At 36.3% G+C, this 26,466-nt stretch overlaps 6 protein-coding genes and 1 non-coding gene across 9 annotated transcripts in view; 1 reads left to right on the top strand and 6 right to left on the bottom strand.

The window, feature by feature from the left end:
- Positions 1–22,595, bottom strand: part of LOC133687826 (cryptochrome DASH, chloroplastic/mitochondrial-like) — a 65,799-nt gene extending 43,204 nt beyond the window's left edge. Inside the window, exons 1-5 of one of the 2 annotated variants that reach the window (XM_062107155.1) lie at positions 22,029–22,595; positions 21,758–21,830; positions 21,424–21,516; positions 20,851–20,934; positions 19,333–19,720 (exon numbers count right to left, since the gene is read on the bottom strand). In XM_062107155.1, the coding sequence (XP_061963139.1) occupies positions 19,577–19,720; positions 20,851–20,934; positions 21,424–21,516; positions 21,758–21,830; positions 22,029–22,168 (534 nt within the window). In that variant the 5' untranslated portion in view covers positions 22,169–22,595 and the 3' untranslated portion in view covers positions 19,333–19,576. Of the gene's footprint in view, positions 1–19,332; positions 19,721–20,850; positions 20,935–21,423; positions 21,517–21,757; positions 21,831–22,028 lie in introns of those variants that run through there. The other variant, XM_062107154.1, reaches the window with a different exon arrangement.
- On the bottom strand, positions 365–1,201 carry LOC133689896 (uncharacterized). The gene is made up of 3 exons (XM_062109994.1): positions 998–1,201; positions 775–906; positions 365–668 (listed from the first exon to the last, which is right to left on the bottom strand). Exons 1-3 carry the CDS (start codon positions 1,142–1,144, stop codon positions 582–584), a joined length of 366 nt encoding a protein of 121 aa, XP_061965978.1. The 5' UTR covers positions 1,145–1,201; the 3' UTR covers positions 365–581.
- On the top strand, positions 1,944–3,128 carry LOC133689894 (glycosyltransferase family protein 64 C3). Its single transcript, XM_062109991.1, has one exon. It carries the CDS (start codon positions 2,039–2,041, stop codon positions 3,041–3,043), a length of 1,005 nt encoding a protein of 334 aa, XP_061965975.1. The 5' UTR covers positions 1,944–2,038; the 3' UTR covers positions 3,044–3,128.
- LOC133689895 (putative RNA methyltransferase At5g10620) lies at positions 3,652–5,875 on the bottom strand. The gene is made up of 7 exons (XM_062109992.1): positions 5,751–5,875; positions 5,622–5,659; positions 5,380–5,522; positions 5,191–5,257; positions 5,013–5,090; positions 4,733–4,878; positions 3,652–3,993 (listed from the first exon to the last, which is right to left on the bottom strand). Exons 1-7 carry the CDS (start codon positions 5,803–5,805, stop codon positions 3,954–3,956), a joined length of 567 nt encoding a protein of 188 aa, XP_061965976.1. The 5' UTR covers positions 5,806–5,875; the 3' UTR covers positions 3,652–3,953.
- On the bottom strand, positions 7,648–7,777 carry LOC133690415 (small nucleolar RNA snoR77). The gene has a single exon (XR_009841446.1). It is a non-coding gene; the product is annotated as a small nucleolar RNA snoR77 (small nucleolar RNA).
- LOC133689750 (probable sugar phosphate/phosphate translocator At1g06470) lies at positions 8,869–17,983 on the bottom strand. Of its 2 annotated transcripts, none has more exons than XM_062109763.1 (12): positions 17,479–17,983; positions 17,199–17,368; positions 16,133–16,218; positions 15,979–16,028; positions 14,489–14,556; positions 13,329–13,429; positions 13,157–13,169; positions 12,454–12,638; positions 12,134–12,220; positions 11,137–11,231; positions 9,697–9,834; positions 8,869–9,331 (listed from the first exon to the last, which is right to left on the bottom strand). In XM_062109763.1, exons 1-11 carry the CDS (start codon positions 17,730–17,732, stop codon positions 9,714–9,716), a joined length of 1,230 nt encoding a protein of 409 aa, XP_061965747.1. In that variant the 5' UTR covers positions 17,733–17,983; the 3' UTR covers positions 8,869–9,331; positions 9,697–9,713. The 2 variants fall into 2 exon arrangements, with proteins under 2 accessions (XP_061965747.1, XP_061965746.1); XM_062109762.1 differs by having other exon boundaries at positions 8,869–9,334; positions 17,479–17,982.
- Positions 22,596–23,034: 439 nt separating the features above from the next.
- LOC133687828 (gamma-glutamylcyclotransferase 2-1-like) lies at positions 23,035–25,770 on the bottom strand. Its single transcript, XM_062107161.1, has 9 exons — positions 25,469–25,770; positions 24,934–25,055; positions 24,735–24,811; positions 24,495–24,551; positions 24,172–24,228; positions 24,014–24,054; positions 23,824–23,895; positions 23,626–23,705; positions 23,035–23,508 (listed from the first exon to the last, which is right to left on the bottom strand). Exons 2-9 carry the CDS (start codon positions 25,040–25,042, stop codon positions 23,330–23,332), a joined length of 672 nt encoding a protein of 223 aa, XP_061963145.1. The 5' UTR covers positions 25,043–25,055; positions 25,469–25,770; the 3' UTR covers positions 23,035–23,329.
- Positions 25,771–26,466: the final 696 nt, after the last annotated feature.

Raw genomic sequence — 26,466 nt, 5'->3', positions numbered from 1 at the left:
CTTAGAGAAGAATCAAAGCATAACCTTTTGCACTCTACCTCTTTTCTTTTTGCTTGTCCTTGGATCATTATAAATTTGATTCAATAACGTAAGAAGACAGCAAACAATCTTCACATCCAGTTGTTCAATTGAATAATGAAAAGCCTTAATTATGATAAACAGAAATCAGCATTTTCCGGCATACTTCTCCCCTTCATTATGCATCCAATTTCCAAAATCAGTCCTCTATCCCGGCAATGGCCCAGATATCTATCTGCATTCACAAACCTCATAAAAAGAAACAATGAACAAGCTTGGCCATCCCAGCAATTAACAGCCCAGTTTCATGAAAGGAGGAAACGCTATCCATTACTTGCTCAACAAATAGCCATTCAATCAACCAATTGCATTACTCTTGATATGAACATTAAAAAGTACCCCCTTGACGAAAATCTTTCGCGAAGGGAAAAAAATCATACAGAAGGAGAAGACAGTAACCTGGAGATCATAAGCTCCTCACAACAATCAAGGTGTTTAAAGTGAGAATAACTAGTTGAGTCATGAATATTTCTTCCTTGGTTATGCCATCATGCTAGCTAAGCTCAAAGCGAAGGGTCTTCACCATCATTATAATTTGGGAAAGTTACACACTTGAAAACTTTGCACTTTGAACACAGCACATATCCAATCTGCAGTACCAAACCACCATTAATTCTTATAATAAAAAAAAATCAAACACTTAACCTTCACAATCCAAATTAAAATTCAAGAAAAGGGCAAGAAGGGGTTACTTACTGCTCTGCAAGAAGGGCAACGACGGTAAAGTCTCTTGTTATCAGCTTTAACATTGGTTTTTAGCCCTTTACAGAAGTCACAAAGAAGCCATCCTTTTCCATTACAAGGTTCACACATTATTCCTGAAGCAACCTTCATTACAACTGCACCAACGTAAGATTATAACAAAACTAAGTAAATTTAGAAGATATTTATTAACAAAACATCAATAAAGACCAAAAACCTGCTGCTGTTCTTCTTGGACTTGCTGCTGGAGAGGAGGGCTGCAGTTTACAGGCTTCAAGAAACGAGGTGTCGTCGTATTCGACGGCCAAGATGGCAACGACCTCAAGTAACTGATTTTCGCAGGAGCTACAGTTACAGTTAACATTTCCGATATATATTTTTTTTCAAGAATTCTCTATCTCCACACGCACTTCTTGTTATCATCGGACAGAGATAAACAAAAGGGTGAGTTCAATCTTAGCCCTTATTATTCGAATAATCTTTCACTTCAATCCCTTTTCTTTGAATGCTTATGCCAACCCTATAATTAGCCAATGTCACTTCTTATAGGATTTAAGAACATATCCCGTAAATATTCCAATACAATACCAATACAAAAATTCATAAAAAAAAAAAACTGAATTTCTATTAAATTTTACTGGCTATTTAGTGAAATAAATACATGTTGATAATGAGAGACATAAGAAGCATTTAAAACAGATACAACTATCATAATGGAAATCGTGGGAGTATATACATATTAATCATATAATTATATATGTAAAATACAAACTTTATCATTTAAATCAAAATTTAATTACAAATTCATGAGTGATATATGTTAATCACATGAACAATGATGCTTATTATTCATGAGTGATATACATGCTTAATCCACACGAATCCACGAGGAAGCAGTGCTTGTCATTCCTTCTCTTCTAGTGCTCGAGGCCGTTTCAAAAAAATGGCTCCGACGACATGACCATAGTCCAATGATGTTGAGCATGACAGGTTTAAGAGATGCAAGGATGATATTGAAACATTTGTTTAAATAAGGGAGCCGAAATGGAATGTTTCCATTTTTAAAGGAGCTAAGATATAGTTTATCCTAAAAAGAAAAGAAAAGGAAAAAAAAAAGGACTGAACCAGACTTCCCGATAAATAACTACATATTTACAGTTTTAATTAAAATAATTCCTCTAATTACAAAAACCGCCACCTTCCCAGTAAATAATTTGCCCAAGCCTAAGCCAGAAACCACCTCGCTCGCTCTCACAACATGCAGAAGAATCCGTATCTTGCCTTACTGATTCTATGGCCTCTGGCCTTGATCTCTCTCTCTTCTTCAAACCCATGTGACCCCACAAACCAGAGGGACCCACGAGCTCTCCGTTCTGATCAAATCACCGTTCTGATGAACGGCTACTCTGAGTCCCGAATCCCTCTCCTCCGGTCACTTGCCTCCACCTACACCTCTTCCCCACTGGTATCTTCTGTGCTGGTTCTCTGGGGAAACCCTTCAACGTCAGCTCAAACACTGGCCCGCTTGGCCCACAACCTCTCCCTCTCCTCCTTTGGTCCAGCTCCCATCTCCCTCGTTCGCCAGCGATCTAACAGTTTGAATGACCGTTTTCTCCCCAGGTTTTCGATAGGGACCCACGCAGTTTTGATCTGTGATGATGACGTGGAGGTTGATTCTAGGTCTTTTGAGTTTGCTTTCAAGGTTTGGAGGCTGAATCCCGACCGCTTGATTGGGTTGTTCGTGAGGTCGCATGATATGGACCTGGGGGCAAAGCAGTGGATTTATACTGTCCATGGCGACAAGTACTCTATAGTGCTCACAAAGTTTATGATGTTGAAGAGCGAGTATCTGTGGAGATATAGCTGTGAAGGTGGGGCCCAGATGAGTGAAGTGAGGAGGACCGTTGATAGGATGAAGAATTGCGAGGATATCTTGATGAATTTTGTGGTGGCTGATGAGGTAAAAGCAGGTCCCATTCTGGTGGGGGCAGAGAAGGTGAGGGATTGGGGAGATGCAAGGAATGATGGTGATGGAGGGAGGGGATTGAAAGATGGGGAGGGGCGCAGGGTAAGGGAGGTGGGGCTGAGTAGCAGGAGAAGGGAGCATAGGAAGAGGAGAGGGGATTGTCTAAGGGAGTTTCACAAGGTTTTGGGTAGGATGCCTCTAAGGTATAGTTATGGGAAAGTAGTTAATTCAGTTGGGGAGCAAGGGCTGTGTCTGAAAGGAGGCAAGCTGGTATTTTGTGACCAATACCGACGATAGCCCTCTTCCGGCAGTGTCCCTAAAATTACTCTTGAGTTTTCGTGAAACGTTTCGGCAATGTCATTAAAAATAATTGATTAGTCGAGTACTATTTTTTTTTTATTATTTTTATGCCAGGAACCCTGCCTACTAGAAGTGCAAGCAAATTCCTACCCTCATCAACCCTAGACTGCACCAGTGCCTCATCTGATTTAACTCCCTAAACTTATTGAGCTATAAAGCTTGAGTTTTGGCAATCAAAATGATTCATACGGCAATGCCTATCTAAATAATACCAAAAGCTTGCCTTCTTGCGCATTAAGAAGCCCTTTTCGGAGCTTGAAGCCCCGGCAAATAGAAGTAGAGAGTGGCTCATTGAACTGGACTTTACAATTCAGGAGGGAGATGCTACAGTAGAGCTTGGGGTTAACTAATTAGAACTCATCGCTCATATCGGCACATGCTTTCTAATTGCTGCAAGATCACAAGCAAGTTATAGCTTGACTCATCTATTAGAATGTTCACACATTTGTGGCCTGAGCATATGGTCCAGCAAGAAGAATAACATGATAAAATGCCCTTGTCAAATTACATGAACTCCAAGCCCGTGCTCATCTAACACCATGATATCACCAGTTAATGCTTATAGAAAAAAGTAGAAATTAATCAGCAGTTGGGATTGAAAGTTGAACCAACATGAATTTTTAAGGTGGCTTCGAAGATCCATCGGGATTAAGCTCAATCTAGTTTCAGTCCTGGATTTTAAGCACAACCTTTCTATAATGATTTCTATTACCAGAGAAAATGAAGCTATCAACATAATACATGAACTCAGCCAACAAGTTGCTGCTGACAGCGGAATCTGCAGGGCATGATTAGTCTAATACCTGTATCAGTACTACGGCACGATTCAAGATCACAACCATAAGGGTTAATGATGGTAATTTTGCCCCTTCAGAATCGTCCATGACCTGCAAATAAAATAAATAAGTTCCTGGTAGTGCTCTTGAATGAAGAATGTAATTAAAATTCAAAATGGCTAAGCATATAAATTAGTGATGAGAACTTATGACAGACTACCGATTTAAAATGTCTTAAAGAGTGGCATGATCCACCTATAATAAACCATGTTTCAAATCAACCAAGTTTGATGTGACTATTATGAAGACAATATCTTAAATTGTTTATTCATACAGCAATCTGCAGCGCAGAAGGCTAAAAACAAAAAGATATCCTCTTTGGATCTTTCCCAAGCCATAATAATCATATGATCAACTGAAATTGCTAAGAAGGGCACGTTTGCAGTTTCGGCTTTGTGTTATAGCATGTCATATCAAGGTATCCTCTGAGATGCTAAAATATGAAAGCCATCAAACATGTTAATTATCTTTTGTTTTCTGCTCGCTAATATCCAAACTAGGTTCCAGAAGTAGAGGTGACAATGATTTAGGTCTAGTATTCCTTGAGGAGAAGGCATACAACCTGCAACAAACAATATTCCAAGAAAATATTGAAAGAAGAAAATTTTTACCTATTGGCATCTAATGATCTTATTAACGTGTCCGTACACACCCTTGATATTCAGTATGCTCACAAAGTGCTCAATATAACGTGATTAATGAACTTGCACATTACTTGGGTAACTTAGAGCCAGCAACTATATTACTATGTATGGAATGCAATGTGAATACAATATTAACAAGTGCTTACCTATACAGTTGTTCAACAAGCACAAGCAACGCAATCTGATGATTCAAAACCATGGAGGACAATCTAATCGATATGTTAGCACGCTTTCGTATTTGTTGCCCATGACCATACGGTCCACCAATGCAGAATGATAACCTAGAAGCTCCCTATTATTAGAAACAATAAGAAAACGTAGATCAATGAGTAAAAGTCGTCCAGATTCTGTTTCAAATTATACGAACTAATATAAAAAGAAATTAAGATGAACCCTAAACAGTAGTAGATGGAAAGCAGTTCACACCGTGTTCCCTGCATCCCCGATCAATTCAGCCATCTGCTCGGACCCAAGGTCCCGTCCACGCTCATCCAACAGGACAACCTACAAGTAAATCAATGTCTCCTACAATCAATTGTTTTAAGGACATTTAGTTTCCTGTACTAATAATGTTGTTTGAGACAGACAGACAGAAAGAGTATACCCAATCATCAGACCTGATAAGGTTCATGACTGCCTTGTCTTCATCATCAACCTGAGCCTTCTCATCACTAAAACACAAGTACACAACAACAACATGTAGAAAAAAATTGAAAAATGCAACGCATAACCAACTGAAGTGAAATTATATAAAAAGAAAGCAAATTGAAGTGAGTAGAGAGCAAACACTGACCGAGCATTTCTGGGGTTGGACCGAATAGGAAGATCATGAAGAGAGCAATAGTTTTTGAGCTTGTTAGTGTATTCTTCCACTAATAATTGTACCCCAGCTGACCTCTTTTTGCCCACTGTTATAATTCTTATAGGTAACGCTCTCTGCAGCCAAAAAAACAGAGAATTTGAACTCAGTGAGTCAATACAAACAACCAGAGAAAGAAACCCAGATGAGGAGGGAGATGGAATGGAATAGTTTACCACTGACTGACCAGTGTACTTACACAGTCTACCTTCTCCTGCGAATACAGAAATTAAGAGAAAGATCGATGATTGATGCTAAGTGATTAACAAAAAGTAATCTTTCCTAAATGTGGCAAACCAACCAACCTGAGGGAGGAGGAGTGTAGCAACTGGTTGAAGCACAAGCTTGGATTATAGCCATCTGATTTTCTAGCAAACAAGCAGATAGAGGAGGAGAAGATGAAGGATAAGATAGATGGATATGTTTTGAAGGTGTTAACAAGATGGGCCATTATTGTTGAGCTAAGCCCATTATCACATTTTGATGTTTTGCATGCTTAATGTAGCCCTCAATCTCTTACTCTTCATTCCTGAATCCCTCCATCTCTACTAGCATTGTTAATTTCTTGGTGGGTTTAAAAGGATGCTGTGTGAGTCCCATATATGCATGTAACAAGAAGACCCAATAGGAGTTGCAGAGGTAATTGAAGAATGTATGACTACAACTACTTCTAGCAGCAGCGGTGGTGGTGGTGGTGGTGGTGTGATTTAGACAATGGCTTTGCTTAAGCTATGTTTGTCTAAACCGCGATTGGCTTGAGATTCAGTTTGAATTTCCGAGTAGATGTACTTGGTAATAATGATAACAATTGGGAATGGAACACAAAGCTATGGTTGCTCAATTACGGGCAATGAGAGCTCAGAAACCAACTGGTTGAGCTTCTTTCTACTTTTGTTTCTTTAGTTTGGGTCACTGCAAGGATATTTGATCCTCGAATACTAATTACTAGTAACAAATTATTTCCCTTTTTTACTAAATTTGAAACCTTTAAGTGCAATTAATTCATATTGTAACTTTGTTTCTTGCTATTTATTGATTCTTGTTACAATTGGACTCGGTGAAGGGATTGACTAAGTAAATCAAATTTCCTCCATGATATTCAATTACTACTACAGTGCCCATTTGGAAACGGTGAACTACAGTACCTGCGTTTCGCTAAAAAAACACTAAAAATGTTGTTTTTATTGCAGTGCACCGCGTAACTACAAGCTTCAAGCTAATAATTCTACTTTACAAAGGGTCCTGCAGAAGATCATCTTTTTTTTTTGCCACGAAATTCATAGACATTGAAATTAACTGTTCCGTTTGGTCGTAACCTACAAAACCATTTACATCTCCGCTCGTACATTCCGGCTCTCTAAAATTGGAATCTTGGATGATAACAAGGGAAGCAAACCAAAACAATTTATCATCCAAGCTAAGCATCTAACTGTCCAATCCAAGAAATCTTCATCACTGTACAATATGATAGTATGGGTGGCAGGACTCCTGTCTAAAAATCTGCACGAGTGTTCTTCGCAACACCCCCGCCTGCTTACTTGTCATCCAAGACTCTGCTCCTCAAAAATGAAAAACAAAGTTGTTTATGGTTTCTGTACAGACCATAGACCGAAACCAGGCTCCCAATACGTGAGCTTCATCATAGTGTTTATCAAAATCATACTTCCTTCTTGTGTAAAGGGATCATACAATTGGAGTCAAGGTAAAATCTTGTGGGAATGGTTTCTGTTGAGCATTATAATTTCTTTATCATTCCAAATTCCCAAAAGGGTACATAGCCATAGATTCAAAGAGGTTTCTGCATATGAGTGACCGTGTCCACAATCATTGTCCATAACTTAAAACTGAAAGTACTAGCTGATTCTCTCTCAAAGTATACGGTCATAGCAAGTAATCCTTTGTACACCATAAGATCCATTTCAATCCCATGAATCGATCATTATAAGGTACAGCAACTTCCATTCCTCCCCATCCACTCAAACGAATGCCCTTAACTTCTTTCCAATAGTTGGTACAAATTTTATCACGAGTAACTCCGATAAATTCTAATCATAATCTTTTAGTATTTGATAATTCAAAAGGAAAATTATTCTATTCTTATACATAAATATAGAACAAAATATCACTGGAGATTATATTTCTCCTTCAAAAAATAAAATGAAGGATTAGTTTTCGGAAAAATTAAGGATAAAAAGAAAAGATGATGTGCTTAGGCTTACTAGACCAGCTTCAAAGACGAGAAGTCTCAGCAAGTCTGAAGAGCATAAGACAATTAATGTACGAGCAGTTTAACACCTTCTTTGCTATCTTCTTTTCAGCAAAGAGGCTGCCTGAATTACTACTCGATACAGAACCAAATAACTAAATAAAAAAAGAATCAAGGATGTATCAGCCTTTCTACAGAAATCCGCCAGAAAAGGTAGAAGGCGAAAAAGGGTGAGAAAGGGCTGTTTGATATAGGCAGCTGCATTCATCCCTATGGCACTTTTTTATCAGCCAAAGAGCCAAACTTCAGCCCCATCAATTCCTTTAATAATCGGATTGTATAAAAAAAACAAGAATAATTAGGAAAACCCATCAAATACCCATCAATTATTTTGATGGGTTGATCGAAATAAGATGGCAAACAAACCCGGATTGGAAGAGAGCTGGGAACTTGAAACTAAGGATGGAAGCTTGTGCGGCTTGGCCAAAAACCCTACCTTTGCCATGATGCTTGCTGACTGTGAGGGTTATACTTGTATATATAGGCCAATTTATGAAAACCCTTTTGAATATTATTCAAAATCACGAATTTCTCCTCTTTATTTTTCTTTATTTCCAATTTAAGCCTTTGTTTTCCTTTAATTTATTTTCTGGAGTAGGGTGGGGCTCAATGATGGGCGACAAATCACAGAGCCTGGGTTTTGGTAAAGCCCACTATGACCCATACCACCATTTATTTATAAGGATGGTAAAATGACAATTTCCAGGGAGATTAGGGCAAGCAACTTACTGTATGCCAGGGGAATCAGGATGAAGACTGAGGAGGGGGAGGGGGTTAGGGTGAGGAACCACAAATTAAGAGGAAGGCAGCACCTTTCACTTGTTTGGATTAAAGTGTTCAACAAATTTTCATTGTTTGGTTAGAGAAAGGAAGGGGCGTATTTATTAAGATTCCTTGCAAACACTCGACGAGGCAGAGACAAATATTATCAACCCAGTCACAAGATTCCTTTTGAAAAAAAAACTGAGATGTAATTTTGACGAAGACAATACAAATATATATAAAAAAATCCAACCCATATTTTAAATAAAAATCGATCAAATCACGAATTAACCAACTTACATTCAACCGAGTCAACTCCAAATTTCGTTCAGCATGAAGCAGGGGCAAATTTAATCAAAACTCAATCACCAGCATCGAAGAGTAGTGCACAGGGATTTATAGCTATAGCACGTTCGCTTTTTCAAAATATGGTAGCAAGGTGTATTCCCACCATTGCGATTCTTCAAGGGATTCACCCAAGTTGTTGCGAAAAGAAATGGTATTCCCACTATAACATGGGTTTCACGATTACATTCTCTCTATGTTCTAAACAATAACGTGAAAGAAAGGAAAAATAATACCACAATTGAATGAAATATTAGACTACAAATCGATGAACAAGTAGAAGTTACAATTGATCGAGAAGACTGCAATTTTCTGCTAACCATGGGAAGACAAAAATGTCAAGGGATCTTCTCTCTTGACTCTTCATGGCTCCGAATTTCTCAATCTATCGTCTTTGTATAAGTACACGTACAAGTAAAATGCTTGACGAGCAAGGAACTTTGCAAATCCGAGAGTAGTTGCTGGTGGCACTCATCACGAACTTCTACAACAAGTAAACCTCAATTCACCTGGCTTCTGTTCGGAAGGCAAATGAAGGAAAATGAGGGTGGGAACAAATAAAAAAATTTGTACAGCACAAAACGAAGACTGCTTCATTAATGAAGTAAACAGGTTGTTGCAAGTTCAGATTCCTACAAACAATTGGCAGATACACTGGTTTTTATTATATGGCAAATAATATTTATTACGAGCACAGGCTGTCAAGTAGAAAGCAAAGGTGAAAAGCATCAACAATTTTTTTTTTTTTTTTTGACAAAATGACCTGTGGCCATAACACAAAAGCTGAAACAAGAAATAATGCCAAGAGATAAAACAGCAGGAGGGCTTTAGCTACTGAAATACTGAACCAAAACAATGAGTGCCTCAAAGAAACTTACTTGGGATTATAGAACCATCAAGTGCCATCATCTAGATCATCCATCTCATCAAGGATTACATACTTCGTTGCAACATTTGTTGGGGATGACCCAGCCGAGTCATTTTCACTTGTTTGGCCCTTCTGTAGCTTTTGGTACCTGCACAGGGTGGCAAAATTAACACCATATAATCATGAGCATGATGAAATTGAATTTGAAATGTGAACATAAACTACTAAGTGGTGGATTAGGTAGGGTAGAATCTATGATTTGGACTGGAAGTGAAATTTAGGATTTATGAAGATGCAGGTTTGCTTCTTCCATTCTTTGCTTTAATGTTGTACAAACTTGTCATGGAACTCAACTGCAAGTATCAATGAACTGTAGAGGCACTAAATGGTTTCAATTCTATCCTACCAGACCCATTTCATTAAGGGATACGATATTAAGACGCTTTAGATCGACCAAATTCAGGTACAAGCAAGCAAAAATCTCAACAAAAAACTGACATAAATAAATGACTGTTTAGTGAACATCAATACAGAGGGTACATCATAAGAGACATTCTACCTGGATTATGCTGCTATTACTAGGACAATAGAGAAAAAGAAGTCAAGAGAGCAAGTTATGGGTCAATTATCTGCAATTTTTCTTGGTTCTTCCAAGACAGAATCGCCACTGCTTGATAGGTGTTTGTTTTGAGAATAAAAGCAGTTAAATGTTAAGGGGAATATAGTTAGTTTTGGTTGGTAGACATGCTGGGAAAAGGAAAAGTTAAGGAGGGGTGACATTCTGCCCCTGACTGAGGTTTAAGCATTAAACTTGATGAGAGGGAGGTTACAAATTTTTCATGGGCTCAAGGATTTCTTTTTTCTGCCTTCTGTCACTATCTCAAACTGATAGACCATCCCTATTTTACTTGCTTGCTGATGTTGGTCCCACTAATAAACATTATTATAGTTTTTATAAAAGTTTAATTCAAAATTTTACTTGACAACTACATTTACTGGGGCCACATATTATGCACACTTCCTGCCGAACACCTTTAACACTTAACCCCTTATACACTAATCTCTATTTCATTACTCTCATGCCATCCATAACCTTAATAGCAAATTCAAATTTCATCCCAAGAAATAAATAAATAAGTAAAACAAAACATTGCAGTCCTGAAAGAATAAAAGCACCAAAAGGGTCACTCTTTGTTTGGTTATGACATGGGCATTTTTGCTATCTAGTTATGACTTACCAAGGTCAGTCTGTAAAACCTATGGAGTGAAAAAATAAACTAAGATTAAAACCAACTGACAGCCACTAGATTCCTTGGTCTGAATGCGTAATTTCAGTCACTACCACGATTCAGAGAATTTAAACTTATACAAAAAAAAAAAAAAACACAATTAGACAAACAAATTTCAGTTACAGTAGATTATTTCAAACCGATGCTGACATAAGACTTACTTGTACCAGTTGAATAAGCTGACACCAACCATAATAATCAAAAGCCCAGCACCTTTCAACCAGGTAAATTTATCATGGAAATAAATAACCGCAACCTGAATGAATGAAGAAAAAATCGTAAGCAGATCACGAGCAGTACTACCAAACGCTGAAAAATATTCAAGACTTCTTATAGAGAATATCATAGCAATGAGCATCAACTTTCATAAAACTTAGCATGTTTGGGAACGCCGCTGGCCGCGCGTTTCCAAAAATTTTGAATTTTTTTTTTTTTTCTTAAAATTATTTTTTTAATGTTTTTGAATCGTTTTAATATGCTGATGTCAAAAATAAATTTTAAAAAATAAAAAAATATTATTTAGATGCATTTCCAAACGAAAAGCACTTTGAAAAGCAATCGCTACCACAATACCAAACAAGCTTAAAAGGAATCCCATTGAAATCTGGAAGTAAGCCTCTGAAACTAATGGCAATACAGGTTTTCTTCAAAGCATGGTGACAGCACAATGTAAATACGAAAGATGCACAGCTAACAAATATCACTGCACGATCCTACAAACATCTTGATCCAGGGTTCATGCCAAGAGTTTAATTAATGAATTTCCCTCCACATCTATTCTACATCTATCAGAAAGGTAGAACCTCTAACACTAATAAAAATAAAGCACGGTGTTCAATCAATCATGATAAGCTGCTGAGAGATTTCATTGTGCAAAAACTTGAAAGTCAAGGGGCAAGACTGAAACATTAATGGTTGTTTTCAGGATTGAGTTTTTATGACCATAGTTCATGCCTGACTTTGATTCTAGAATGGAATTCCGAAACCATGATTTTTGGAAAGAGGCAGCCAAGCACCCATAATTTGCTTTTTCACTCCAAACTTCTTTTTTTTACCATCTCTAACAGGACCCCAAACACAATCCATGTATTAGTGTATTCATAGATCAACATGTTGCAGAATTAATAGGTGAACAACGGTGTAGAAAAATGCTTATACCAATATAGTCACAGCCTCCTTGACAACACCAGCTATTGTCACTGTGACGGCACTAGTTACTGAAATAAGAACAAACTCCGTTAAAACCTGCAACAGAATAAAAAAATTAATTTCCCTGACAGAAACTCGGTCCTAAAGAAATGGACTCAATTTGTAAATATTATATAACAGCTGGAATAAACTAGAAAACTAATTTCCGATCTTCAAGTAATTTATACAATTAAAACACAATTCTCCACCTCCCTCCCTTGAAAAAATGAAACTCAAAAAACCCCAAAGGAACTCAAATTCAGAAAGAAAAGAAAAGGGAAGGTTTGTACCATGAAAAAAGCTAGTGTTCCCCCAAAAAACATGAGCAGGCAACTCCGAGCAACATGCCATGAATTATTGAAGTAACTTGTTTTGTTAAATTCATGCCATGGATCTAAGACAAGAGAAAGAAGACCGGTTGAAATTGCCATCACTGGAGTCACATAGCTCATCAATGTAAGTGGATTTTTCAAACCTGAATACATATCAAAAGCACCATTATGTTGTATAAATAACAGTATAATTCGAAGGAAAATACTATTTTTTCTACATGCACAAGAAAATCCCAAAACTGAATTACTATATTAACCAAACCCTTTCCATGAAATTGACCTATCTGTATCAATACTATATCCATGTAAGGAAATTTCATATTTACCTATCTATATCAATTTTATATCCATGTTCCATATTCCATATCTATGATCTTACCAGCTTTTGCACCTGCGAGCAAACAATATTTATAGGACTATATTTGAAGAAAACGTCTTTATGGTGAAGTGGCCATAAATAAACTTGCCAAACAAGACAATTATTTTTTAACGAACACCTATAAAGGTCATTAATAAAAATTATTCCTCACAAATACATGTCTGTAAACATGTAATGTAGCTAATTTGTACCCAAAAAAATGAAAACGATAGCAGTTAAATCCAAATAGTATTCAAGAGTACTATAAAAATGTAAAAAACAGGAACGAAGAAAAACACCTACCATAGGCTTCTTTCTTTTCAGTTTGTTCCACGCATCACCAAATTGGGAAATCGAATTCCAAGGGGAGGGGGAAAGAAGTAAGAATGTGAAATTTTAGAATAAAAAATTGTTGGTTGTCAGTAAACATATACTTTAAGCCATGTATCTCGTATAGGAACAGAGTTAGACATACCTGCAAGAGAATTTGAGTCATGCACCAGCGAAATCCAGACATTACAGCAGCAAGCATAACAAATACAAAGCCCCAAAACTCAAATTCTGTCTCTTTCGCAACTGGATTCAAAATAAAAGTATAAATGAAAAAAAGAGATTAAAAATGATAAATACTAAAACAAATCTCCATCAGAAACAGAAAAGATGAAGTTTGGTGATACAGACAGTAGTAATTGACAATTAAAATTCACTAAAAGATAAAAAGGTATCAATAGCACTATTATCATCATCTTAGTCAATTGGAGTAGTTTATCAGCATTGGATATAGATATATGTCAAGGCATGATATACCCAAAAAAAAAGCCTCCATTTTAGGATGAGAGAACATTTACTTTTCAATTGGATTTGGGTTCCAATATTCTTATAAATCAATAAGCAATAAGCAAATGGGGTATTAGATAGTTCCACCTACAAATTTCCTTCAACTTAACTTTCTTCAATGAATAATTAATTGGGTAGCAAATCTTTGTAGCAAAAACAAGTAGAGTCGGTATTTATGAAAAATAAAATAAGTTAAATTTACCATAAGCTTCAAGGTTGCCCCCTGAACAGAGTTAAAAAAAACTTTCTGCACTACGACAGACATAAAGACTTGACAGTCTCTACTAACAGTCTGAAATTTTTTTTTTCTACGTTGAATCAAGATAGATGTGGCATTTGGAAATAGCAAGGTTCATCGTTCTCATCTACGGACAAAGTTATACCACATGATATACCATTAAATTGCATCCCTAGTGACTGAAACTGCCATGGTCACCTGCTTCATTAATTTCTCTTATCAGTCATCATCGTGTGACCACCAACACCATAATGAATTTTGCTGACTGAAACTTGGTGCGGCTCTCACAATTTTAAAACACAAGGCAACTCCCTCTTTTATACTACCTTGAGGTCAGCTAGCATCCTAGTTTAAGAGGAAAACAAATTTCTTTCCTAGGAGTGTTTGTGAAAGCAAGGTCCTAAACAGTGCACACTACTTCCAATTTGTCATCAGTAACTTAATCTAATATGTTTCCATAAGAAGCCTAATAAAAGATAGGCCACAAATATTACTTTTTCTATAAGAAAAAGATGCACACTGAATGATTAATCGAAATGAAAGATGATGAAATTGTATACCTGTTAATAGAATTCCAACAGAGATTACCATGATGATACCAAAAAGCTTAGCGCTTGGAGATTCCAACCTTAAAAAAAATATAAAAATAAATGTCTAGAATATGCAAAAAATCTTATAACTGATTCCTCATAAAGAAAAAAAAAAGGAGCATGAATGAACAGATTAGAATTAACTATAACAGAATAAAGTGGTATAATATAAACAATGATGTTAAGAGAAACTATCATGAGAAATACATCTTATTACATTAAAAAGAGGTGTAAAATGGTCAAGAAAGAAAAAAAAGAATGAATTTCACTAGGTTAATTACATTTCAGCTAGTTTGTGTATCGCTGCAATATACTGACTTGTATGCTTGTGTTCTTAGTTAGCATCCTAGAGGTGCCTTTTTTTTTCAATCTAGAAATTAGACTAAATAGTAAATGGTTAGTGATGATAAGAAAATATATATATGGGTGCTGGCACCACATCATTATTCTTTAAGGTAAACATGTTCACAAGCCTGTCTCAAAATGTCCTCATCCACAAGCAATATCTATATATTAGACACTTGAGTAGGTGTTCTTAACTCTCTTTGCATTTTTTAACTATCAATGCACATAGTAATTGTATAATTCTTTAGGTAAAATGGGAGGTAAATGGTCAGTGAAAACGTGTTTGTCCTCAAATACATTTCTGTCTTTTATACAAAACATACTGAGGTCAATTTTTTGCTAAAAGTAAAGGTTAAATACCAAATTGGCATTCAGACTTCATATACTACTCCTTCGGTTCCACAGTGTCTAACCCCATTTTTCAAAATTTTATAATTGGGAGGTTCATTTCCACATGTTCTTGGCCTACTTCCATGATATCACATCTGATTTTTAGTTCTTTGTATCATAGTCTTTATTGTTGTGTGAAAATGGACAATTCATTCATGGAAGTATGCCCTTGCCTTGTTATTCACGACCAACAACTAAAACAATTCAAGATATGCATCAACTTTTTGTTTATATGAATTGAAGATTATGCAGTACTAGCATTCTGGATAATATACTAATGAGGATGATATTTCAAAATTTGTTCACTTTCTTTAATTTTAACTTGGCACTTGTAGTTAGCACATGTTAAATCTTGGTATATAGCTTTTGACCTTATTCAAGGAAGGTACCCAGGTTCCTTCTAAATTTAAAAATTTCTTCTTATGCTGAAATAACTATGTTAGAAGACAAAAATAAACAAAAAGAAGAAAACAAAAGACATAGATTGCACATCAGCCTCCTCAATTGGCAAAGCATGGATGTAGAATTATTCATTGTTCTTTTATTACCTGGCAACAAGAAGTCTTCTTAATTAATGAGACAAGGTAAGAGTTTGAGAGAAAAAAAAATAGAGCTACTTCATTAAAAAAATAAAATTAGATGATGAGATACAGATTACAGTAAAAGAATACTGGTCACATAAGATATTTGTATCGGTAAATTAGCTAAACTGACAAGAAATTCACCTGAATGCAAAGGCAAATAGAATGAGAAATATTGGTGCTGCAGATTTACACTACAGATAGGAAAAAAAATGAGTACGTAAAATAACCTGTCAGAAGAAAAAAAATTATGCAGAGACTTAGTATATAGCAATAAGGTAGAGAGAGCATAACAAACCATTGTGGCAAATGTAACAGAGATGAAAACAAGGGACACATTGCTCAAGTTAACATCGAATGCAGTTCCAAGAGCTGTTGGTACAACTGTGAAAGGGAAAGTCCATCTGTAGCATTAGTTGATAGAAAAGTTAATTGGCAAGTTATATATAATTTCACAGCAGAATGAATAGAAGACTTCAAAAAAAAAAACAGCAGTAAAACTTAAATAATAAAATCCATTATATCTCATCACCTGAAGTAGCTGATGAAATTGTTTAATTAAAAATATTCTTTAGATGGTAGCATCTCCCAGTGTCTAGGTCTCGTGTGCTACTCCTTATTTGCATAATCATATAACTCACATAGAAGCACATTAGCAGGGCTGGCTATGGCTATCCTTATATGAATAAGCCAAATGCGCTTTCACTACAGAAACTAATTGATTTCAAATCAACACAGAATTTCATTGTAAACCAAAAGGAGCAATCCACTGAAAATTTTCTTCTTTTGAAGTTGAAATGTCATTCAGAAGGCAGCACGTATTTTACATGAGACTGCCAACACCTTTTGAGACACCAACTTATCTTCAATTTACCACGACTCCACTCTAACCAGGATAACATCCTGTTTCAGTAACTAGGTGATACATAATATTCAATGATAATCAAAACAAAAGGGCTTTCCAATCTCACTAGAGATCAGTTACGGAAACTAGCACAGAAGCCCCGGAAGAAGAGAATGACACTAGGTTTTATCAAGGGTCAGTTAATTCTTAAACCAAAATTTTAATTCACTCTATCATAAGAAAAAAAAAAGTGACCAATTCAACAGCTTTTCCAGCCATTTTCGCAGCCAATTCGGACTATCTGAACAAATGAAAAATCTCGATCCCATGGAATTCTTATTCGAAATCCATGACTTTCATTACTGAGTTCAGTATTTAAAGCACCTAGAATTGAATCCCACACATCGTTTACAGAAGAAAAACAACTAAAACACAACAAACCCAACAATTATCAACTCCAATTTCGACAATAGTTTTAAATATGATACAGGAAAACAGAAACGCAATAAAGAGCTGCTACCTCTTATAAAATAATCCTTCCACGACATAGCAACATTCGGCCGAAACCGATCAGACCAGTACCAAGTAATAGCCGTGGATAAAACAGCTTGCATTGTGAAGTGGAAAGTATTCATCAACAACGGAGCTGGAAATCTCCCCATATCATCTCCTAACAGAGTCTTATTGTACCTAATCAATCCAAAAACAAAAACAAAAAAACACCACCCACTAATTAAGAGGAAAATAAAAAAATGAATAAAAAGATAAAAAGGAGAAAAAGAAGGTGAAGAAAGACTTACAAGGTTAAAAAAGTGCTGAAAGTGTACCAAACAAGAATAAAAAACAGAGTCTTCAAAATATCAGCAGCAGATACAGGAGTAGGAGGAGACTTCCTAAACGACAAAGAATCCATGGCGATGCCATTGACATCGGAATCGACATCAGAATTCCTCCTCCTAGAGTTTTCAATGTCGAAGGGAACGCACTTGTCTTCTTCAGAATCATCATGACTCCCTCTGTTTCTGTTCTCTAAATTACAGCCATTCAATTCCATGCTTGAATTCTAATAGATCTATCGATCTTATGATTCACTCAAAATCGATCAGGATTTGAAGAATCTACCATGGGAGAGATCTGGAGGAAGAAATCAGGTCTCCTTGTGCTGCATTTGGCTGATAAGATCTAAAATAAAACCCACGAGCACGAACCCTAGCATGAAGTGAGAGGGCTTTTTGTTTGGATTGGAGTAAAAGCAAGGACCCTCCCCTACCTAATTTTGTATCTGGTAATCTGTCGATCGATCAGCTAAAAGCCAGAGACAGTCGAGTTTCGTTGCCGGTCGAATCACAAATTAGTCCCCCAAATTATAAATGTTCTCTTGATTACTCCTGAAACTATCAATTTCTTAGACTTGGCCTTGGCCCCCACCCTTTTTTTAGCTTTAAAGCAAAGCAATAAAAATCACCAAATAAGTGTTTGGTGAGCCTTTAGATATTTTATTAGATTATTAAAGTATATCATAGGTTGCTGGATTGAGACTTTTTTTACAATAAAATCGTAGCCTCAAGATCTGAGCACATCTCTCCTTTATATTTTAGTCCCGATGATCCAATAACCTTATGATCTCAAGTTTTGAAAGCTTACATGAAACATCTATTTTAATGGGAAATACAACACTATAAAAAGCATGACATGTTATTATAATGTATTTACTAGTTTCTTGCTTGGAGAAATATATCCTAAGAACATGAATAACAATGTGATAGCTACATGAAATAACAAGGTTGTTTTATTTTTTAATTAATATGGGTATTTGAGTCAATTTATATGCATCTTAACTAATTTTACAAACATTAAAGTTAACGATAATGTAAATTTTTAATAATTTTAAAAAAATTTAAACTTATAATTATTTAGAAATAAATTTAAAATTTGACCAGTTAAACCATGAGTTATATAAATATTTTTTAATGGATATGCTTGCGCGGTTGGTACAGGAAATGCAACATTGAAAATCATCAAACTCTGCTTTCTTTCATGGGAGGGTGCAAAAAATCACGGGCGGGGGTCCGGCGGAACAGTTTTTGTCTTTGGCAGGAACTGTCTTTGAAGCAGCCATCTTTTTTTCATAGGGTTTCTGCAGATATGCTTCTTCTATGCTTTGATATTTGCCAGAATACCTCCCTTTTCCTTTCCTATCTGTGTATAGATTATGTTGTTACAGCTTAATGCCCAAAACTTTCTGCTTTCTTTCATGGCCTTGCACTTGATGGTGTACCTAGGACACCAAACTAACTGGAGCTTAGATTCTTGTTCTTATCTTCATTGTTCATAGTTAACAAGAAATCACCATTGCATCCAGATTCAGCACAGATACAAAGGTGCAACTGGCTATTTGCCTTTTATTTTTTAGGGTTCATCACCACTCGTATAATGGTTCATCAGTAAATCGTCTTTGCGCCATCTTTTTGTTACCGTTACAATTTACCGAGTGTTCAACTTGGAAGTGTTTATCAAAGTTTTAGCAAGGAAGCTATGGCATCGAATCGGTTACTGACCCAAGGCTTGCAGTTTTGTTGCCTTACGCCCACCTTCAGACCAGTGAACTTGGCATAGAGAGGGAGAGCAGAATATGAGACCAGAACACAAAGTGCTGATAGAATTATTGGATGTTGATTTGATTTATTGTAGCTTTTAACTCCTCGGTTAAACTGTTCGCTTTAGGAAAATGAATGGGATTTTCTAAAATGATCAGATGCTTGTTCCAGTCAGAAAGAAAATGTGATACCCTTCGAAGCTTATGGATTACATCAAAGGTTTCTGTTGCTTCTGCCTTCAATCACTGTATTCCAGCGCTATGCCTATGCCATCAATAACCGTGCAGAAGAATGAACATCTTCAGGGCATGAGGGGACGACCGCCATCCTGCTGATATAAGGATTCATAAGTGTCTATTCTTGTCTTTGATTCAGGCTGCTCAAGATCCTGCCTAAACTCAGCAGACATCTTGGCAAAATCCTCCATCTGTGTCCTTCTCCATTCCTTTTGACAAACAGTGAAAACAAATAAGCAAGCATGAAAATAGAGTAAAGGAAAATGCAGACATCAAGTCATCAGAAATATTGACTGGAGCATCAATGGCAATGCATTGCCCAACACAAACCTAAAACAACATGGAATAAAATCCTAGCATCTCTATTTCTCATTTTCTTATCATCCCTTCCAGAGCACACAGTCTTAAATTCACAGCAGGTCCTCCACTACCGTTAAGATCATCCAGCAGATTTACAACAAAGCCTAGCGTATTTTTATTGAAGAAAGAAACGAAAGAACCTAGGTGTAGGCCTGATTCCATCTTGAGCTCGCATCACCTGAGACACAGCGACTTTACCAAATGACGCAGCCATGACAAATCTACAAGTACGTTTCTTAACAAGATAATACTGTTGTTGACCAGGCATGAAAGCATTATAACCTCGATTCCATCTCGTTCTCTTACCTTTTGGGGTTGCGCTAAGACTAATACTTTTGATCATGCATGAAGAGATTTGTCCTTGTGCCTCCTCGAAATCCAAAAAGAACAAAGACTAATAACAGGTACGATGACAGGATTTATCATTTTTAGACTACTAGATTCTCACAGTTTTAGAGCAAAAGTACATCAGAACGAAGCACAACAAACCCTTGGTAGGAGGCTTGAGAGTTCGATGAGTGTAACTTCAAGACAAATGGCCAGAGAATAAAAATAGCTATCATGTAAAAGAAAAGACGTGCAGCCTATTCTAGCAGCCTAAAAGGGATTATGATGATAATTACAATCTCAGAGCAGAAATGCCGATAGTGAAGTACCTATTCCATTTCAATTTGCAAACGAGGTTATTTGTCCCTGGCAGCGACCAATTAATTAGCTGAATTTATTGGATAGTGAAAAAAGGAAACTAGCTTGGATTGATCAAGACTTTGACACAACAATCGGGGTACGAAACAAAGCCATCCACCATTGCCCTAATGTTTCACTTTTTGCTGTTTGCTATTTGCTGAAAGCAAAAATGGAACTCATGGTTCGCGATTCATATAGAGCATTCCCCTCCTCTTGAACCTTTTTTACCCCAGACCAATGCCTATAGCAGCTACCTAGCAAAGATAAAATTTCAAAAGCATTAGAAATTTACCTCAAAATCCCATTCCCCATACAAGTTGGAATCATTTTTGTCTGACCAAACATAAGCAAGTGCTTGTGTCTTATTTGAATTGTCCTGCAAAATATCATCACCATCAATTACTTTCATCAACAATATATAGGACTCTACAAGAGCCATGCGGACTGATCTTTCTCATCTGCTGGGAGACCTTCCCCTTGAAACCAATCATACACTTTCAACATACAAAATACAATAATAAACACTCTCCCACCGCACAGAGAGTATCTGGCTTTATGTTTAAATTTAACCCGTCCATTCATCTAACAGGCGGACTCAAAACCACACCACCTTTTCGCTCTTTTTTCATCAACTCGTGAGAAACTATTCAACTTTGAATGTCTAATCTAAGGAAAAGTACGATAAAAGGGGGGGGGGGATTGTTCATGATCAGTAATGTTCTTCACATTCAATTCCAATCCTGCGGAGAAGGAATTGGCAGCTCACCTTCTTAGCAACAAGAAGTGCATGCAATCAGTGAAGCATGGACATCCCATTTTAATGTGACAAGAAAGCATTAAGATTCCTTGAATTGAACTCACTTACCATCAAAGAAACATCAACAGTGACTCTTTCATACTCAACATCCTCAAATTCATCTAAAATGTATAATTCTGGATCCGTGATGCCATGTAGAACCTGGATTAAAAAGAACCCATTACATTGGATGCTGTTTACGATACAAGAATCAAAATCACCACGAAGAAAATATAAACATATATCATTGCATGTTTATTGAATTTAACCAAACAGCACACGCACACACAAACGGCACCGACCAAAACTTGAGTTCATAAGAAAATTAAATGATGGCTAAGATTAAGGAAGTAAAAAATTAGGACTTCAATACAGCAGTGAAACATTGAGGTATTGAGCAGACCTTGCCTGAGACTTTCTTGTTCTCCGCAGGTAAAATTGCAGGGTAGACACGCCCTTTTATGCTAAACCTGTGACTACAACACAACAACGACGAAGATTAAGCTATAAACCAAAAAAATAATAAAAATTAAAATAAATCGTTGGTTATGATCAGTTTGAACTAACATTAATAAAATTGAAAAAAAAAAAGAATTGAAACGTTGGGAGGAAGAGTTGGTATGAAATGAAATCACAGGCTAATTTAAGTCAGAGAGAGAGAGAGAGAGACAGACTAGCCGTTCAGGATGGCTGGAGAGGATTGAGGGATGCGACTCAAGAGGGCACGAACAACGTCATCAGCAAGAAGGCTGCCGTACACAAACACGTTGTGGACCTGATTGCCGCCTGCTGCTGCCGCCATTGCCTTTGCCATTGCTATGGCTGCTGAAGAACTGCAAGACAAGACAAAATGGTGTCCTCGCGCATCTATGGCCACAAAGTAGAGGACACTCGAATGTAATATGAAACTCTCATTTTGGTCCTCGAAGTACAAGATTAGGAAATGTTACCCTTATTAATCGCACGCACAGTATTCGATTGATTGAAGGCCTTTGGGTGTTTTAATATTCTCAATTGTTTTGCAAGATTGGGATTTGTTTGAGTGGTTTTTCTTTCTTGATCCATTTATTAGAGGTAAAGTTATGAAATTCAGTACCGGTTCAAAGCTAGGGTAATAGGTGGTGAAGTTCATCAAGGTTGATTCGGTTAATATAAAATAATATTATTTTAATATTTTAAAATAAAAAATACATTGTTTCAATTTTAACCTAGTTTCGAGTTGAACTAGGTGACTGAAGAGTTACAATTTTCAAAGTTATTCATGTTAGCCCAATCAATGAGTTACAATTTTCAAAGTTATTCATGTTAGCCCAATCAATAAGTAAAAAACTCCACTATTTTTATCACTTCTTAGTACCATAAAAATTTTCCTCTTCATCAGATCGGATGTGATTCTCTCTTGTTTCTCTTTTATTTTTTTCCCGTCTTTTGATATTACAAATTTGTTGGTTGAAAATAAAAACAACATGAATTCAGAGACTCTCTAGTCTTCGGAATCATGAAGATCATTACTGACGAGTGACCACTTCGACTCCATTTGCATTCAAACCCAAAGACTCCTTCCTGGTCTCCCATTTTTTCACCCCCCCCCCGGAGATTTTCAAAGCGTTCTGCTTTTGATCCCAAACAAAATAAAAATTCAAATCAAACATCCAAATACAGACCCTCACATGAAGGAAAGGATTTAAAACTGTTCACTATTCTCTTCATTGAAAATAAAAAGTTGCATGACATTTGCTGTCCCGTCATCTACTACTTTTTTCCAGCCATTTGGCTAAAATAAGAATTGATTAACATCTATGCTCCGAATTCGAACCTAAACTTACCAAGGTTAGAGATATGGCACTGTCAAAAGGCTAGACAGACTACTACAAAGAACAACTCTTCTCTGGTTTGAAAAGGCCAACAGAAGGTTCAGAAATAGTATAATTGGGTTATCGAAGCTTTGTTTTAACCACTGATTGGTCTTCTACCTTTAAGAGTCCATCACGACTGCTTCTTGAAGTGAACGAAGTTGAAGGGCTGGCATGTGGGATTTGAGAGCAGCTGGGGATGACCCAGATATCTTCTTCTCCACGGGAATTCCATTCCCTTTAGTTCCAAGAACCCTCCTCACCTCTTTTGCCAGTTCAATCACCGTGTCATCTTCATGACCTGTTTACACATTCAGGTGCATTATTAGCAAAAACAAATTCAAGAAGGACAGGCATGCACTTAATATGGTGTATTCATTGTGAATTATAAGTGTACAAAAAGGAGAAAAAATCTTACCTATAACAAACATGGCTCTTTCAAGCGAGAACAGATAGTCTCTGTTGTTCCCGCATGGTCCATGAGCAGTTGCAATTTGCCTGAAATGTTACAATTACATTACAAAAAGGATCTATAACGTAATTGTTTATGGACAGAACTTCATGCGAGCAAATAAAATGATGGTTCTAAAGGATTAGATTGTGTCATCAAACGCACCTAGCCATTTCCTCCAACGGGGCAGGCCCAAGGTAGTACTTGTTTGATACCTTGTCTGGAGTGGAAGTGAAACTGCACATATGAACACATTCTTTTAAGAAAATCGTGCAAAAAGAAGATGAATATTATAGACTGTCTCTTTTAGCTAAAACAGAAACGTGAAATCACAGGTGCCGAGTAATAAACTTACACTATAACTCCAGTTAAAGCAGGCTCCGAGGGTTCCCCTTCCTATATGGAGGAGACGCACAAATGGATTAGAAATAAGAGGGCAGAGAGCACAAAAACAAACCTAAAAATCAATTGGCAAATTCAGAAACTTCAATAAAACACAAACCATTATCTTACCTTGTAAAAGTCTACGAGGGTCTTTTTATCATATTCGCATTCTCTCCTTTCCAAATACTACAGAAGAAAGCAATGCACATCAATGTCAATACGTGCAAGAAATTATAATCAGTAGCTGCTCCTGAAACGAAGGGAAAAGATTTCCCAGTTTATAATGAATGAGCTGATTTTAAGTGAATAAGCATATGAGTTTCAAATTAATTGCCTTAGTTATGCAACTCCATTTGAGATCATACCACCTACATTTATCCCATCAAATTATTTATAACCAGTTCTGCACAATCTAAGCAATGTCAAGCCGTAAATACAGCAACGGGACATACCTCCATTGCCAATCTTTCCCTTTCAGGACCTCCCCGAACACAATAAGCAGCTCCCCACTACAAGAAAAGAAAAGGGAGGAATAAGAAACAAGGAAAAACACAAGTCTATCGATACTAACAAATTACTAGAGAGTAATACTGCAAAAAAATTTCTGAAAAAGATGAGCATTTTTGGCTGACCATCACCACTAACAAAACCAGTTAAAAGGCTTGAGAAAGTTGCTAAGCTGTAGTGCTTACGCAAATAGCTCCTTCAACATTTTCCAACGTGCAAGTTCTTGCAGGACTTTCAGGTGTGCCTCTGTGATCAATGCAAGCTGGCATACAGATGATGATTTGTTAATAACAGCTGAGCTAATTAAGACTATAAAAACTCAAGATTATTACTATAATTGACAAAAAGACTTCAAATTAATATACTAATAGAGAAGAAACATACCAAGATCAAAAACACGCCTGTAGTCCTTGATAAAGCCAATCACTTTCTCATCATATTCAAAACCTGGGTTCCACACCAATGAACCATAGCCAAAAACCCAGAAAACCATTTTTGCTTGTCTCCTGAGAAATCATTCCATTCACACAATTAACAATATCATTAGAATTTTAGTCAACACCAATAACAGTAGTTTTGATTGTCCGTGTTCCCCAAAATCAAAGAATTAACATAAAATCAAATAACAACAGTTCCAATTCCATGGTGCATTACTGTTTGCATTTATAACATCGATCAGAAATATTTTCCCTTGACAAAAGATTCTCACTTTCGGCTACACCGCTTTAGACTGAAGCAAAACTTAGATTACACGATAAAATCAAGGTTGGAAAATTCCACTGGCTGGTAATAAGTCAATTAAAAAGACAACAAATGACAGACATTGTTAAGGTCACAGGAAAGACAAAATACATGAAACAGAAATCTGAGACAACAAAAGATGAAATCGAACAGGAAAGACCAAAAAGATGGGTCTTACAAGGAGTGGAGCAAAATGGAGACAATGTTGCGTGACCCAAGTCCAAGAGGGAGAGAGCTGAGATTTATGAAGATGGTGGCTGAAGAAGGGCAATGGGTGGCTGATAGAGAGTGGAAACAACAAGGGAGAGAGATGAAAACCGGATTTGAAGGACTCTCTCTCTCTCTCTCTGCTTCTCGTTTTTTAGGAGAAAGGGATTGAGAGAAGGGGACAAGAGAGTCCCTATTTATTGAGGAAGGAGAGGAGAGAACGGTGAGAGGTTGCTTCAAGTTGTTGTGTCTTCCCTGCTCTCCACTCCTCCATCCCATCCCATCCCATGCCAATGCCACCTGTGTTTTTTTATGTATACATGTGTTTTGCATGCATTTCTTTTTCTTTTTTTACAAAAAGAAAATTAATTTATTTTTCTAAATAAAAAATATAAAACAATGTAATTTGAGGAGAAGCATATGTAATTACAGCATTCCATGTCAACGTAAATTTCTTTCTAATAGTATTGAGTACTATTTCTGCACCAATATTAATGTTATGTTTGGTAATACTGTTCAGCATGTTTTTTAAAATATTTTAAAAAATTATATTTTATTATCAAAGGTATTAAAATAATTTTTTTTATGTAATTTTTGATGATTTTAATATTTTGATATCAAAAATAAAAAGAATATTAAAAAAATATCATTTTCATATATTTTTAATTAAAAAATATTTTTATAAATATATCATGCATTGCATCACCAATCACACACTAACTATATCTCTACTCTAACTGTCCACAATAAAATTAAGTAATTTACATATAAAAAAAAATATTCATGTATGAATAATGATAACTAGTAAGGAAATATATGTGAATTTTGTCCCTTATCTATCAACATTAGCTTTCAAATGAATATTATAAATGTTATTCCATGTGGTTTTTTTATTGACAAAAACAAGATGAGATTTATCTTGAACTTGGATAAAAGATTTCACTACCTCAAGTTTAAGATAAGATGCTC

Source organism: Populus nigra, chromosome 3 (genome assembly GCF_951802175.1).
Source record: "Populus nigra chromosome 3, ddPopNigr1.1, whole genome shotgun sequence".
Taxonomy (NCBI): Eukaryota; Viridiplantae; Streptophyta; class Magnoliopsida; order Malpighiales; family Salicaceae; genus Populus; species Populus nigra.
The sequence above is the reverse complement of the archived record's forward strand: the minus strand, read 5'-3'. Positions and strand labels throughout refer to the sequence as shown.

What these genes read in the sequence shown, in the direction of transcription:
- LOC133689896 (XM_062109994.1), bottom strand. Translation starts at nt 1,144, where the DNA reads ATGTTAACTGTAACTGTAGCTCCTGCGAAAATCAGTTACTTGAGGTCG. An exon ending in TCCAAGAAGAACAGCAGCAG is followed by an intron (nt 907 to 997) that starts GTTTTTGGTCTT and finishes GTTGTAATGAAG; the next exon opens with GTTGCTTCAGGAATAATGTG. An exon ending in GTTGCCCTTCTTGCAGAGCA is followed by an intron (nt 669 to 774) that starts GTAAGTAACCCC and finishes TTGGTACTGCAG; the next exon opens with ATTGGATATGTGCTGTGTTC.
- LOC133689750 (XM_062109763.1), bottom strand. Translation starts at nt 17,732, where the DNA reads ATGGAATTGAATGGCTGTAATTTAGAGAACAGAAACAGAGGGAGTCAT. An exon ending in GAACACTAGCTTTTTTCATG is followed by an intron (nt 12,221 to 12,453) that starts GTACAAACCTTC and finishes ATTCTGTTGCAG; the next exon opens with GTTTTAACGGAGTTTGTTCT. An exon ending in AGCTTATTCAACTGGTACAA is followed by an intron (nt 9,835 to 11,136) that starts GTAAGTCTTATG and finishes CACCCTGTGCAG; the next exon opens with GTACCAAAAGCTACAGAAGG.
- LOC133687828 (XM_062107161.1), bottom strand. Translation starts at nt 25,042, where the DNA reads ATGGTTTTCTGGGTTTTTGGCTATGGTTCATTGGTGTGGAACCCAGGT. An exon ending in ATGTTGAAGGAGCTATTTGC is followed by an intron (nt 24,552 to 24,734) that starts GTAAGCACTACA and finishes CTTTTCTTGTAG; the next exon opens with TGGGGAGCTGCTTATTGTGT. An exon ending in GGGAAAGATTGGCAATGGAG is followed by an intron (nt 24,229 to 24,494) that starts GTATGTCCCGTT and finishes TTTCTTCTGTAG; the next exon opens with TATTTGGAAAGGAGAGAATG.
- LOC133689894 (XM_062109991.1), top strand. Translation starts at nt 2,039, where the DNA reads ATGCAGAAGAATCCGTATCTTGCCTTACTGATTCTATGGCCTCTGGCC.
- LOC133689895 (XM_062109992.1), bottom strand. Translation starts at nt 5,805, where the DNA reads ATGGCTATAATCCAAGCTTGTGCTTCAACCAGTTGCTACACTCCTCCT. An exon ending in CTACACTCCTCCTCCCTCAG is followed by an intron (nt 5,660 to 5,750) that starts GTTGGTTGGTTT and finishes CTGTATTCGCAG; the next exon opens with GAGAAGGTAGACTGTGTAAG. An exon ending in TCCAACCCCAGAAATGCTCG is followed by an intron (nt 5,258 to 5,379) that starts GTCAGTGTTTGC and finishes CTTGTGTTTTAG; the next exon opens with TGATGAGAAGGCTCAGGTTG.